The sequence below is a fragment of the Sus scrofa genome, chromosome 6, assembly GCF_000003025.6.
Source record: "Sus scrofa isolate TJ Tabasco breed Duroc chromosome 6, Sscrofa11.1, whole genome shotgun sequence".
Taxonomy (NCBI): Eukaryota; Metazoa; Chordata; class Mammalia; order Artiodactyla; family Suidae; genus Sus; species Sus scrofa.
Window position 1 is genome coordinate 55,086,740 of NC_010448.4, and position 15,307 is coordinate 55,102,046.

Here is a 15,307-nt window from a genome sequence, read left to right on the forward strand (position 1 = left end):
CTTCCTTCTCCCTCCCTCTTCCTTCCCTCTTTCCCTTTTTCATCCTCAGTGCAACACGTGGAAGTTCCTGAGCCAGGGATCCAGTCCAAACCAAGCCAGAGCTGCAACTTACACCACAGCTGCAGCAACCTTCACCCCCTGATCCGGGTGGGGGATCGAACCGGCACCTCCACAGAGACAAGCTGGATCATGAACCCACTGCGTCACAGTGGGAACTCCTGGAGCTGTTGCCTTCATGGCAACTGTTATCCACATGTGTAATCCACGCAAGCCCTGGCTACCTCACTGTGCAGTCTGGGTCTCAAACGAACACAGAACTCCTCTGGGGGGCGCTGCTCAAACGCAGAGTCTGATGTACATGGTCTGGGGTGGGGCCCAGGAGTCTACATGTCTAAGGAGCTTCCCAGATTTGCTGTGATGCTTGTCCATGGGGGTAAGCCTTTGGGGCGGGGTTCCTCCATCTCAGCACGACTGACCTTTGGGGCTGACAATTCCTCGTTGTGGGGCTGTCCTGGACACAGCAGGATGTAGCGACACCCCTGGGCGCCACCCACAGCAGCACTCCTTGCCAGTCCGGCCAACTGTCTCCGTCTGTTTGGGCTCCTATAACAAAATGCCAAAGGTGGTGGCTTATAAACCAGACTTTTATTTCTCACTGTTCTGGAGGCTGAAAGTCAAGAGCCAAAGTGCCAGCATGGGCGGGTGACGGCCCTCGACAGGGGCACAGGCTTCTCGTATTCACACACGGTTGTAGGGGCCAAGGGGGGCTCTGGGGGCCCCCCTTCTTTTTCTTTTCTTTTTTTTTTTCTTCTTTGGCCACCCCACGCGGCATACCAAGCTCCTGGGCCAGTGAGCAAATTCAAGAGGCAGCTGCGACTTAGGCTGCAGCTGCGGCAACACCACCTTCTTAACCCACCGTGCCCCAGCCGGGGATTGAACCTGCGTCCTTGCATTGCAGAGATGCTGCTAATCTCCGTGCACCACAGTGGGAACTCCTCGTGGGGGCCCTTGGATAAGGGAACTTAGCCCAACAGTGAGGGCTCCGTCTTCACCACTTAACCCCCAAAGCTCCCACCCCCTGACCCCCACCATCATCTTGGGGATGTGTATCTCAACACAGGAATTTGGGGGGCGATATACCTTCAGACCTCAGCAGCAAGCCAAGTGGTCTCCAGACAGTGTCAAGTTCCCCGAGAGACACAATGGGCCCCTGTGGAGAATCACTGGTGTAATTAGAAGATGATTAGAAAAAGTTGACAGGAGAGATGGGATTAAGAGGGCAGAACAGGAGGACTGGAGCTCAACTTCTCTCCTAAAAACAACAAAAGTCACAACTAAAGGCTGAGCACTCTTCACCCAAATGGACCGGAAACCTTCAAAAAGATACCCTACTCCAGAAGACAAAGAGGAGGCCACATCAAGAGGTAGGAGGGGCGATTACGTGATATAAGCAACCCCATCCCTCCCAGGTGGGAAGCCCCACAGAGTGGAAAGTAACTGGTTCACAGAGACTCACCTACAGGCGTGAGAGTTCTGAGCCCCACATCAAACCCTCACGTGCGGGAAGCTGGCACTGAGAGAAAGAGCCCCGGAGCATCTGGCATTGAAAGCCAGTGGGGCTCGTGCACAGGAGCTCCACGGGACTGGAGGAAGCGGAGACCCCATTCTTAAAAGGCACACACAGACTTTCACGTGCACTGGGTCCCAGGGCAAAGCAAAGTCTCCATAGGAATCTGGGTCAAACCTGACTGCAGTTCTTGGAGGACCTCCTGGGAAAACAGGGGTGAATGTGGCTTGTGGTGAGGGCAGGACATTGGAAGCAAAACTCTCGGGAGTATTCAGCAGCAGCCTTTCTCTGGAGGGGGCCATTTGGGGAAAATCTGGCCCCACCCGGCAGTCAGTCAGCAGCTGAGAAGCCCCAGGGCAAACAACCATCCAGTGGAATCACAGCCCCTCCTCTCAGTAAACTGGCTGCCTAAAGACCCCCAGGCACACAGCGGCCTCTAATCCCATCCAGAGACTAAACCCTGCTCACCAGAGGGATTCAAATCGGCTCCACCTACCAGTGGGTAGGCATCAGCCCCTCCCATCAGGAAGCCTACAGCAAGCCAACCTCAGCCACAAGGGGGGCAGCCACCAGAAGTAAGAGAGGCTACAACTCTATTATCTGTAAAAAGGTCACCACACTAAAACCCTATACAAATGAAAAGACAGAGGACTCTAACTCAGATGAGGGAGAAAGAAAAACCCCAGAAAATCAGCTAAGCGATGAGGAGATTCTCACCTCCAGGAAAAGACTTTAGACTGCTGATGCTGAAGATGATGCAAGACATTAGAAAAAGTGACAGGAGTTCCCGTGGTGGCTCAGCGGGTTAAGAATCCAACTAACAACCATGAGGATGCGGGTTCGCTCTCTGGCCTCACTCAGTGGGTCAGGGATCGGCGTGGCTGTGGCTGTGGTGTAGGCTGGCAGCTGCAGCTCCAATTAGACCCCTAGCCTGGGAACCTCCATAGGCCACGGGTGTAGCCTTAAAAAGACAAAAAAAAAAAAAGTTTGACAACCCTTTTCGAAAATGTTCTCAGCAGCCCTGTTGTAATACCCCCAACTGGAAACTACACAAATACCCATTCACAGTTGGATGAATAAATAGTGACATAGTCATAAAAGGGAATGTCATCCAGCGGGGCTGACACCCTTTGTTGTTGTTGTTGGGGACCAGATAGTGAATATTTTCAGCTTTCTGAAAATATTTCTGAGCCGCACTGTCTCTGTGGCAGATTCTGTGACTTGCAAGCAGCTACTGACAACAGTAGATGACTGGGCGTGGCTGTGATCCAATAAAACTTTAAACAAACAGGCAACAGGCTGGATCGCCCACCCCCCAGGCTGTGGTTTGCCAGCCCCCACCATACAGCATGAGAATAAACAATCCACCCATGGAGTTCCCGTTGTGGCTCAGTGGTTAACGAATCTGACTAGGAACCATGAGGTTGCAGGTTTGATCCCTGCCCTTGGTTGGTGGGTTAAGGATCTGGCGTTGCTGTGAGCTGTGGTGTAGGTTGCAGACGTGGCTCGGATCCTGAGTTGGTGTGGCTGTGGTGTAGGCCGGCGGCTATGGCTCCGATTTGACCCCTAGCCTGGGAATCTCCATATGCCGCAGGAGCGGCCCAAGAAATGGCAAAAACAAAACAAAACACAAAAGAAACAATCCACCTAGAACCTGGATACATTAATACATTGTGTTAAGTGCAAGGAGTACAGACTGTCCAATTCCATTTATATGAAATTCAAAAACAGGAAGAACCGAAAAAAAGGGAGAGAAAGAGAAGTGGGTTAAGAACCAAGCTGTAGCAGCTTGGATCCCTGCGGAGGGGCGGGTTCCATGCCTGGCCCAGCACAGTGGGTTAAAGGATCCAGTGTTGCTGCAGCTGCATAGGTCCCAGTGGCAGTTCAGGATCAATCCCCAGCCTGGGAACTGACTTCTACATGCTGTGGGTGTGGCCCTAAGAGAGAGAGGAGTGAGAGAGAGAGAGAGAGAGAGAGGAGGGAGAAACATCCAGAAGAAGGAATCAATGGCATTAGAAGGAGAGGACAAGGGTGACCGTTGCAGGGAGAGGCACACGGAAGGCTTTAGCAGGGCTGGGGTGATCTGCTTTTTAAATCTTGCTTCCTGGACGGGCTCCCTTTGTGATAATTCACTGAGCTGTACACCCTTGGCGGCAGGCTCTCTTTTATATGCATGTTATTCTAAACAAAGCTGGCAGGGGTGGGGGCTGTGATACAGCAGCTGAGAATCACCAGGGCCCCCCCTGGCCTCTCTCTGGCATCAGGATCTGACCGCCTCGCAGCCTTGCAGCTGTCGGGGCTTCTCAGAACTGACGAGTGAATTCGACACGGTGGAAAACCTCTCAGATTCTTCTGAGAACCACACCCCCACGATTCTGCTCCCTCTTCATCTCACCGGTTTCACACCAGGAAATGAGCAGGGGGAAAAAAAGCAGATTAAACACCTCCAAGATGCCAAATGTCACAAACACCTGAGCGATGGAATTTATGTTTCTTTCTTTCTTTCTTTTCTTTTCTTTTCTTTCTTTTTTTTTTTTTTTTTTGCTTAGTAGGGTCACAAGCGTAGCACATGGAGGATCCCAGGCTAGGGGTCGAATCGGAGCTGCAGGTGCTGGCCTACACCACAGCCACAGCAACGCAGGATCGGAGCAGCATCTGCCACCTGCACCACAACTCATGGCAACACCAGATCCTCAAGCACTGAGCGAGGCCAGGGATCGAAACTGCGTCCTCATGGATGCTAGTTGGGTTTGTTAACCGCTGAGCCACAACAGGAACTCCCGAATCAAGATTTGAGTTGAGTCTTGACAAGTTGAATTTTGCCTCCCCTCGACCAAAGATGTTGGGAGTTCTGACCCCAAGGGCCTGTGAATGTGATCTTACTTGGAAATAGAATCTTCGCAAAGGCTCAAGTTGTGATCATTAGTGTGGACCCTAATCTAATATGACTGATGTCCTTATAAAAAGGGGAAACTTGGGAGTTCCCGATGTGGCTCAGCAGGTTAAGAATACAGCTAGTGTCCATGAGGATGCTGACTTGATCCCTGGCCTCACACAGTGGGTTAACGTTCTGCGTTGCCACAAACTGCTGCTTGGGTCACAGATGCGGCTTGGATGGCACTGCCGTGACTGTGGCATAGGCTGGCAGCCGAAGCTCTGATTGGACCCCTAGCCTGGGAACCACCCTATGCCATGGGTGCAGCCCCAAAAAGGAAAATGAGTTCCCGTCATGGCGCAGTGGAAACGAATCCGACTAGGAACCATGAGGTTTTGGGTTCAATCCCTGGCTTCGCTCAGTGGGTTAAGGATCCGGCGTTGCCATGAGCTGTGGTGTAGGTTGCAGACTCGCCTCGGATCCCACTTTGCTGTGGCTCTGGCGTAGGCCTGTGGCTACAGCTCTGATTTGACCCCTAGCCTGGGAACCTCCATATGCTGCGGGTGTAGCCCTGAAAAGCCAAAAAGCCAAAAATAATAAAAATAAATGTGTGAAGTTATTTAAAAAAAAAAAGAAAAAAGAAAAAGAAAAAGGGGAGACTTGGACAGAGACAGACACACACAGCAGGAAGATGACGTGAAGCCATGGAGGACATCACTTACAAGGCAAGGGGTGTCTGAGGCTACAAGAGGCTAGGAGAGAGGCCCAGGACGGATTCTCACAGCCCTCCCAAGGAATCAACCCCATCTGCGCCTTGATTTTGAACTTCTCGATTCCAGGACTGTGGGACACCTATTGCTTAAGTTTGTAGAACTTGGTTATGGCAGCCTTAGCAAACTACTACAGACTGGTAAAATTCCCATAATGTGGAAGAGAGGTGGGGCATTCAACGTGAGGGAACAGAGTTCCCTTCCTGGCTCAGCGGGTTAATGAACCTGACTAGGATCCATGAGGTTGCGGGTTTGAGCCTTGTCTTCTCTCAGTGCGTTGGGGATTGGGCGTTGCTGTGAGTTGTGGTGTAGGTTGCAGATGTGGCTCGGATCTGGGGATTTGGTGTCACTGTGGCTGTGGCACAGGCCGGCAGCTGTAGCTCCAATTGGACCCCTGGCCTGGGAACCTCCATATGCCACGGGTGCGGCCCTAAAAATCAAAAAAAAAAAAAAAAAAAAAAGTGAGGAACCAGGTTGGGTAAGGAGGCAGGACACCACTGGGCTTACATGGAAAAGTGGGTGCAGGTTATTTTGACCGGGCTGTGGCATGCAGTATTACAGGACACTTAGCCCAGGCATTTTAACCCTGTATCTTTAGGGCACTTAATCGCCTTCTCAGTTCCAGGCATGTATCCCTTCTCCTGGAAGAGGGGCTATTTGAGTTGGGTGTTGAAGGATGAATAGGAGTTTATTGGGGGGGAGGGAATTCTGGGTAAAGGGGGCAGTGCTTGTGCAGAGATGAAAGACAGCGTTATTCAAGGCCAAACTGAAGAGCTGGGATGTTGTTCAAAAAGCACGGGGGATCCACAGGAGGACAGAGGAAGGGATGTGGTCTGAGTGTAAAAAGACCATGTGGGGACAGGTTTCCCAGAGAGGAAACCTGGAGGTCTGGGAAGAGGATAGGTTCAGGGTAATTGAGGCTATGGCAATGGGGATGGAGAGATGGGCTTGGGCAGAGATGGGGATCAGAGGGCCCAGCTGTGGGGGGGAGGGGGCCAGGAGGAGAGAGACAGGGGTGATGCTGCCCCTTATCGAACCTCGATGACTGGATATACGGAGAGACCATTTACCAAGAGAGAAAACACAGGCACCAGAGCAGGTTGGGGAAAGATAACAAGCCCAGTTTCAGGGTAAGGGAATAGCGCATTTCAGAGAGGTTTCCTTCCAAGATGGCTAGCCCCGCAAGACGTGGGGAGCTTAAAGAGTTAATCCCAGAGCTCCCACGTGGCTCAGTGAGTTAAGAATCCAGCATTGTCACTGCTGTGGCTCGAGTTGCCACTGTGGTGTGGCTTCGATCCCTGGCCCAGGAACTTCTGCAAGCCATGGATGCCGCCCCCCTCCCCCCAATAAAGAGTTAATCCCTCTGCTATTTGGAAAAGAAAGGGCTTGGCTGGAGGGTTGCTCTCTCTTGCTCTGTCTTTATTTCTCTGGGAATAAACATATGTCGGAGAATGTAGTCAAGAAAGCACCTGGCACTCAGCAGATACTCATTAAATGGTAATTAAGTGGGTATTTTTTAAATATAATGAGTGCTTATAAAGTGCCAGACAATTATTATTATGGCTGGATTTTTTTTTTTTTTCCTCTCTCATTCTCACCTCTCCATTTCTTCCTCTCCTCACCCTCAGTGGGAGGGCAGTTGTCTGGCAAAATAACACACTGGACTTATCTTGGGGAAGACAGTCACAACTGAAGAGACAGGTTGATTTCCCTGTAGCCACCTCTAGAACTTTCCACCAAAGGCATATATTGCATATCTGTGCTGCTGACACGGTAGCAACCAGCCTCATGTGGCTATTGAGCATTTGAAATATGACTAATGAGGAGTTCCCGTTGTGGCTCAGTGGTAATGAACCTGACTAGGATGCATGAGGTTGTGGGTCTGATCCCTGGTCTCGCTCGGTGGGTTAAAGATCTAGCTTCACCGTGAACTGTGGTGTAGGTCGTAGACACAGCTCAGATTCTACGTTGTTGTGGCTGTGGTATAGGCTGGCAGCTGCATCTCCTATTCGACCCCTGGCTTGGGAACCTCCATATGCCGTGGGTGCGGCCCTAAAAAGAAAGTGACTAATGAGACTAGGGAACTGAATTTTCAATCATATTTATTTTTAATTCATTTAAACTTAGACTCGTGGGACTGGTGGCCACAACGCTAGGCAGTGTGATCCTAAAACTAAGCCTACTCCCCAGGAAGTGTAAACATTTACCCTGTTTTCCCTAAGCCACAAGCCTCAAGGACTTCTAAGGTTTCAGAGGCGGGGGATGATGAGAGAGAAGAATAAAAAAGAGGGATAAATTGAGAACTTTCTAAGTGCAGGATGGGAGTGTGAAATTAATCAAATAAAAAAGCTGTGGCACCTTTTGGGTCAGGAATCTGACTGCAGGAGTTCCCGCTGTGGCTCACCAGGTGAAGAATCTGACTAGTGTTCAAGAAGATGCAGGTTCGATCCCTGGCCTCACAGATGTGGCTCTGATCTGGTGTGGCTGTGGCAGAGGCAATTTGACCTCTAGCCCAGGAACTTCCATAAACCACGGGTACTGCCTTAAAAAAAGAAGCAGTGGAGGGTAAGAGAGGGAAGGGGCCTGGGGTGTTCTTTTAGAAAGGGTGTTCTAAAAAAAAAAAAAAAAAAAGAAAGAGGGAGTTCCCGTCGTGGCATAGTGGAATCCGACTAGGAACCATGAGGTTTTGGGTTCGATCCCTGGCCTTGCTCAGTGGGTTAAGGATCCAGCTTTGCCATGACCTGTAGTGTAGGTCACAGACGTGGCTCAGATCCTGGGTGGCGGTGGCTGTGGTGTGGGCTGGCAGCTGCAGCTCTGATTGGACCCCTAGCCTGGGAACCTCCATATGCTGCGGGTGCAGCCCTAAAAAGACAAAAGACAAAAAAAAAAAAAAAAGAAGAAGAAGAATGTGACTGCAGCAGCTCTGGTCTCCAGTCACTTCGGAGGCATGGGTTTGATCCCCTGCCCAGCTCAGTGGGTTAAAGGATCCGGTGTTTCTGCAGCTGTAGCATAGGTCACAACTGTGACTTGGATTAAATCCCTGGCCCAGGAACTTCAATATGTGGAGGGTGCGGCCATAAAAGAAAAAAAAAGAAACTTCTGATTCATATGCCAACATGGTCGACTATCAAAAGCACTATGTGAAGGGAAGGAAACCAGACTCAAAATATCACCACCTGTAGGATTGTGTTTATAAAAAGTCTAGGACACATAAAACTTAATCTATGGTGATAAAAATCAGAACAGTAGTTGCCCAGGGTGGGGTGAGGGGAGGCGTGAAGCCAGGGATTGACAAGGAAGGAGCATGAGGTGAGTAAATTCTGGGGCACGGGAAGGTTTTCTATATTTTTATAGTTGGTATAGATTTGTCAAAATGCATGGGGCAGTGTCCTTAGGGAAAGTGTATTTCACTGTAAGCTGATTTTATTTCAAAGAAAGAACTGTTAGGGAGTTCTCTGGTGTCCTAGTGGTCAAGGATCACTTGTCACTGCTATGGCTCAGGTCAGTGATGTGGCAAGGGTTCGATCCCTGGCCAGGGATGCTGCGATCATGGCTGAAAGGAAGAAAAGAAAGAGAGAGAGAGAGGAAGGAAGGAAGGAAGGAAGGAGAGAAAGAAAGAAAGCAAGAAAGAAAGCAAGAAAGAAAGCAAGAAAGAAAGCAAGAAAGAAAGAAAGAAAGAAAGAAAGAAAGAAAAAGAAAATTAGAGAAGTTCCTGTCGTGGCTCAGTGAGGTTTCGGGTTTGATCCCTGGCCTTACTCAGTAGGTTAAGGATCCAGCACTGCTGTGAGCTGTGGTGTAGGTTGCAGACATGGCTCGGATCCCACATTGCTGTGTCTCTGGAGTAGGCCGGCACTACAGCTCTGATTCGACCCCTAGCCTGGGAACCTCCATAAGCCACAGGTGCAGCCCTAGAAAAGGAAAAAAAACAAAAAACAAAAAACAAACAAAAAAGACATTAGAAAGGGAGGAAGAAAGAAATCAAGGAAGGAAGGAAGGACAAACCATTAGAAACAAACTCTACGGAGTTCCCTTCGTGGCACAGTGGTTAGCAAACCTGACTAGGATCCATGAGGTTGCAGGTTCGTTCCTTGGCCTTGCTCAGTGGGTTAAGGGTCTGGCGTTGCCATGAGCTGTGGTGTAGGTCTAAGATCCGGCTCGGATCCCGCGTTGCTATGGCTGTGGTGTAGGCCAGCGGCTACAGCTCTGATTCGACCCCTAGCCTGGGAACCTCCATATGCCGAGGGAGCGGCCCTAAAAAGCAAAATAATAATAATAATAATGATAACAACAAGCTCTAGCTGCTCATGTGTGTGAGGCTGAACTGTCCTGATGTCTGCAAGTTATTTTAGCCAATGGACAGACTGCAGTGTTTCTCAGCTTCAGCCTTATTAATGTCTAGGACCAGAGCCTGCTTTGTTGCGGGGGATGGTCCTGGCGGTCACAGGATGCTGACCAGCCTGTCTCCTACGCACACAGGTTGTGACAATTAAAAAATGCTTCCAGTCATTGCAGATGTCCCCTCAGGGGCAAAGGTTTTCCTGGTTCAGAGCCGCTGAGATAGAGAGAAGGAAAAAGGGATTCATTTGTAATAAAGCAGCCACAGTAAAACGACAACAACTGTAGGCTCAACCAGTGCCACTGTGTGTTCGTGGCACACTTTTTAATTTTTATTTATTTATTTATATTTTTAGGGCCACACCCTTGGCATATGGAGATTCCCAGGCTAGGGGTCTAATCGGAGCTACAGCTGCCGGCCTCCACCACAGCCACAGCAACGCCAGATCCGAGCTGCATCTGCCATCTACACCACAGCTCACGGCAACGCCGGATCCTTAACCCACTGAGTGAGGCCAGAGATTGAACCTGCGTCCTCATGGATACGAGTCAGATTTGTTTCCGCTGCACCATGATGGGACCTCCCAGGTTTGTTTTTTTCCCCCCAATATTTCTATATGCTTGAAATATTTCACAAAATATTAGAGAACAATGTAGGTGCTCTAGGACCCAGCAGTATCGCTTACCAGCATCCACCCCAGGGAGAAACAATTTATCTGTGTTCACAAAAAGGCACAGAGAGAACATTCGCATTTCCCCTATTTCTTCCTTTAAAATAGCAAAACACAGAGTTCCTGTCATGGCATATTGGAAATGAATCTGACTAGGAACTATGAAGTTGCAGGTTCGGTCCCTGGCCTCGCTCAGTGGGTTAAGGATCCAGCATTGCTGTGAGCTGTGGTGTAGGTTGCAGACGTGGCTCAGATCCCGAGTTGCTGTGGCTGTGGTGTAGGCCAGTGGCTACAGCTCCGATTCCACCGCTAGCCTGGGAACCTCCATATGTCACAGATACAGCCCTAAAAAGTAAAAAAAAAAAAAAAAGTCACAGAATCGTACACTAGAAAGGGCAAATTTTTCTTCCAGTAGAAAAAATTATGCTTGAAGTTTATATGATTATGCATTTGTCTATCACTTTTCCCTCAATAAATCCAACTTACATATCCCAAGAAAGAGTCTGTCCATTTTAATCAGTTGCTAAAGGGTCCAGAACAAAGGTTGGGATGGCCAGGCATGGGAAGGTGGGCTCACCTGTGGGAGGTGTGGGCGTCACGTGTGCCCGTCTAAGTCACCTGTCACGATAGGACCAGAAGAAGGGAGAAGAAGGGCATACCAAGGAGAGGTCCTTGCATGGGCTCCGGCTGGCACTCAGAAGTGGGTCCCGGAACATGGGTACCACCCTGGAGGCTGGAATTCAGGGAAGATGGGGGGGGCAGAGGGGAAGAGGCAGGTTGAAACCAGATGGGGACTCTGAGCGTATATGGTTTCTATCCTGTCACCAGGCTATTATCATATACAACCTGCCATATAATCGTTAATTATACACCTGCTTTATCTGCCCTCCCAGCCTGCCTTTCGCTCAGGTGGGCAGACAGTTCCAGAGGCCTGAGGGACACTGGCCGCGATGCTGGGCTCTGAGGAACCCCAGGGGAACCAACCTTCATCCCTGCCCTCGAGGAGTTCCCAGCCCAGTACGGGAAACCGACAGGTAAGCAGGTGGCACCCACACCTGGGGAAGAGGTATAACAGAGCAACCCTGGACACTGGCAGAGTGCCCTTCTGGAAATCACGGAGGGCTTCCTGAAGGGTGAGGCCTTTTCCAATGTCCTGAGGCCAAGCTCAATCATAGTTATGATATTAACCATATTCATAGCAGCCACTGAAATTTATGGGGTGCTGGCAGGGTGCCAAAATCACTGCGCCAAGGACAGGGCAGAAATCATTAATTTAACCTCCCGACAACTCTACACGCTAGCTACTGTTACCATTAACCCCCTTCTACAGATGAGGAAAACTGAGGCACAGACTTGGTTCCCCACCCCTCAATTGCTCCTGCTTGGATTGGGGCAACAGTGATGGACAGAGTGCCACCCCAGGGAACCTGTGTTTGAATGGCAGCAGCAGAAAGCACTGGTGGGAACTGAGGGGAGGGAGGGATGGATTCTGGCTGAACAAGCAGAGGGTTGGGGGAGACAGAAAAGAAGAGGTGATTCCTGAGAAGCTTTGCAAGAGGTGGAGCTAAGTGCTTAGCGTTGCATCATATGTTCAGTTCTTGCCTATCATTCGTCCAGACCCTCCCTTCCTTTCCATCTCTCTTTCTTTCTCTCTCTTTCTCCTTCTTTCTTTCTTCCTTCCTTCCTTCCTTCCTTCCTTCCTTCCTTTCTTTCTTTCTTTCTTTCTTTCTTTCTTTCTTTCTTTCTTTCTTTCTTTCTTTCCCCCTTTAATTCTCTGGTTCACTCCTGTTTCCTTCTCAATTTCCCTTGGGCCAACCCAGCACATTGAACATTTGTGGTTTTTTTGTTGTTTTTTTGTTTTGTTTTTTGTCTTTTGGTCTTTTCTAGGGCCACACTCATGGCATATGGAGGTTCCTAGGGCAGGGGTCTAATTGGGGCTGTAGCCACCGGCCTACGCCAGAGCCACAGCAACTTGGAGTCCAAGCCGCATCTGTGACCTACACCACAGCTCATGGCAACGCCGGATTCTTATCCCACTGAGCAAGGCCAGGGATCGAACCCGAAGCCTCATGGTTCCCAGTCGGATTCGTTAACCACGGCGCCATGACCGGAACTCCCGTGCATTTTTTGAATACATATAAACACTTTCCAGGCTAGGCAGTGCGGCTCTGGGGAACGCTTTCTTCCAAACTGATATGAGAGATAAATTACAGCTCTTAAATTGCGCTAGAAATTGGTTTTTTTTCTATAGCACAATTTAAAAGCTATAACTTATCCTTTTTTAAATTTAAGTATAGTTGATTTACAGTGTTGTGTCAATTTCTGCTGTACGACAAAGTGACTCAGTCATATACATACATTCTTTTTCTCATCTTATCTTCCATCATGTTCTATCCCAAGAGATTGGACAGAGTTCCCTGTGCTGTGCAGTGGGACCTCATTGCTTATCCATCTAAATGTCACAGTCTGCATCTACTGACCCCAAACGCCCCCCATCCCACTCCCTCCCCCTCCTCCTCGGCAACCACAAGTCTGTTCTCCATGTCTGTGTGTCTGGTTCTATTCATGTATCTTTTTAAAAATTATTATTATTATTTTTTATAGTTATTTCCCCAATACAATTTTTTTTCTACTGCACAGCATGGTGACCCAGTTACACACACATGCACACATTCTATTTTCACACATATCATGCTCCATCATAAGTAACCAGACATAGTTCCCAGTGCTACCCAGTAGGATCTCATTGCTAATAATTTATCTTTTTTTAAAATTCTTTTTTCTTTCCTACTTTGTCAGCTCCACATTTGTTTTTGGGCTCTCACCATGTTTCCGTATGGAACTCAGATTTGTTGTTTTTAGAATACCGCGGTGGAACCCCCTCCCTTTATTTACTGATGCCCAAAGTAACAGACCCCATGCTGTCTCTGTGTCCTCATTCCTACCCGCAAGGCTGCTTGGAGCATCTTTGGACGTGTCCTATTTTTTTTTTTTTATTGTCTTTTTCTTAGGGCCACACTAGCGCCATATGGAAGTTCCCAGGCTAGGGGTTGAATCAGGGCTGTAGCCACCGGTCTATGCCATAGCCACAGCCATGCGGGATCAACCCGCGTCTGTGACCGACACCACAGCTCTCAGCAACGCCGGATCCTTAACCCACGGTACGAGGCCAGGTTTCGAACCTGCATGGATACTAGGCAGATTTGTTTCCACTGAGCCACACTGGGAACTCCTGGACAGGTCCTATTTTTTTTTAATAAACTTTATTGGCATATAGTTGACTTACGATGTTGGATTAGTTTCAGGTGTCCAGCAAAGTGATTCATTTATACATACACATATGTCCATTCTTTTTTTCCTACATAGGTTATTACAGAATATTGAGTAGATTTCCCTGTGCTATGCAGCAGGTCCTTGTTAGTTGTCTGTTTTATATATGGTAGTGTTTACATTGGATGTGTCCTCTTAGGTCTTCTGTGTACACGTTCCGGTGGGTACTTACTAAGAAACAGGGTTGCTGAGACCCAGGATAAGTGCATAGTTAATATCACAAAATTTCATCCAGTCTTAGAAGATGGATCTTGAGGACCTACCAGCATTATGCCAGGCAGAGAAGGGTGGGGAAGGGAGCAGCCAGTGTAAAGGGCTGAGAAAGTCCACAGTGTGTGCCTGGGGTCAGGAAATTATAGCAGAACCACCCTAAGGGGTGGGACCTTTCACAGAACAGCCAGGTAATAAATACTTGACAGGATTGGTTTCTTTTTCATTTTCTTTCCTAAAAAGGAAAGTAGTATTGTCATGGATGGCAGTTTGACAACATCTATCAAAATCTTAACTGCGTGATTTACTCTTTGACCCAGCAATATGCCTACATATTCATAAGGAAGTAGGAAGAAGGCTGTTTGCTGAATTTTTCATTGGAAAAGATGAAAACTGGAAAACCACTGAAAGCTCCATCAATTGGAGAGAGGTCAAAGGGACTAGACTGTAATGGTGGAATACTATGCAGGTGTGAAAAAGATTGCAGAATACGATGCAGACGTGACTTTCAATGTAGGAGCATAAAAGGCTTCCCAAGACATATTGCTAAGCATGAAAAGTAAGTCACATTTCAATATGGCAAGCATGATCCCATTTCCTGAACACAAGAAATCAAAGAGAATTTTTCTTTTCTTTTTTGCCATGCCTATGGCATATGGAAGTTCCTGGACCAGGGGTGGAATCTTCACCACAGCAGCAATCAGAGCCACTGCACTGACAACACTGGATCCTTCACTTGCTGCCCCACAGGGAACTCAAAGGGAATACTCCTTAGTTACCTCGTTCCTACATATTAATCAGAGGTTGGCAAACTTTTTCTGTAAAGTCTCAAAGAGTAAATATTTTCAGCTTTGAAGATTGCACGGTCTCTACCATAACTCAGCTCTGCCCTTGTAGCAGGAAAGCATCCACTGGCAACATTTAAACCAATGTGTGCCAATAAAACTTACAAATACAGGCAGTAGACCCCTGATGTAAATTAATAGTACACGTTGTTGGAAAAATCCTCAGCAAAATATTGTCAGAGGTACATATGGAAGGGGAAGTGAGAAGAAAAGTGCTGGTCATGGGTAATATTACCTTACTATTTGAATCTTTTTCACCTTGTGTAATGAAAAAAATTTAATTTGAAAAGGAGAGAATATTTTAAAAGTAGCTTGGTGGCCTTTTCTCCCTTTCTGATTATAAGATTATGGTTGTGGTTTTAGAAAAAGCCTGCAGCATGTACAAATAACCAGGAACTAAAATCCCCCATCATCCTACCAGTTGGGGCAGAATTTCTTAAAGGATTAACTTCATTCTTGCAACAGATACTTCTGGAGCAATGACTGTGTGCAAGGAACTGTCCTAGGTGCTGGGGACGGAGCAGGAAATGAAGCACACTCCCCATTGTAATATGTTGGAAAGTTCAAAGTCCTATGGGAAAATAGATACAGGAGAGCAGGTGAAGGGGTGGGGGTGGGGGAACCTGGGGGCCGGTTGTGATATTAAACTGAGTGGTCAGGAGTTCCCGTTGTGGCTCAGTGGTTAATGAACCTGACTAGTATCC

The 15,307-nt window shown here is 48.3% G+C and overlaps 1 protein-coding gene across 3 annotated transcripts in view; it reads left to right on the plus strand.

Annotated features, from left to right (window-relative positions):
- The window catches only part of MYH14 (myosin heavy chain 14), a 102,904-nt gene continuing 98,708 nt past the window's right edge, over nt 11,112–15,307 (plus strand). For all 3 annotated transcript variants that reach the window (XM_021094781.1, XM_021094782.1, XM_021094783.1), the window contains exon 1: nt 11,112–11,252. In XM_021094781.1, the coding sequence (XP_020950440.1) occupies nt 11,169–11,252 (84 nt within the window). In that variant the 5' untranslated portion in view covers nt 11,112–11,168. The remainder of the gene's footprint in view (nt 11,253–15,307) is intronic.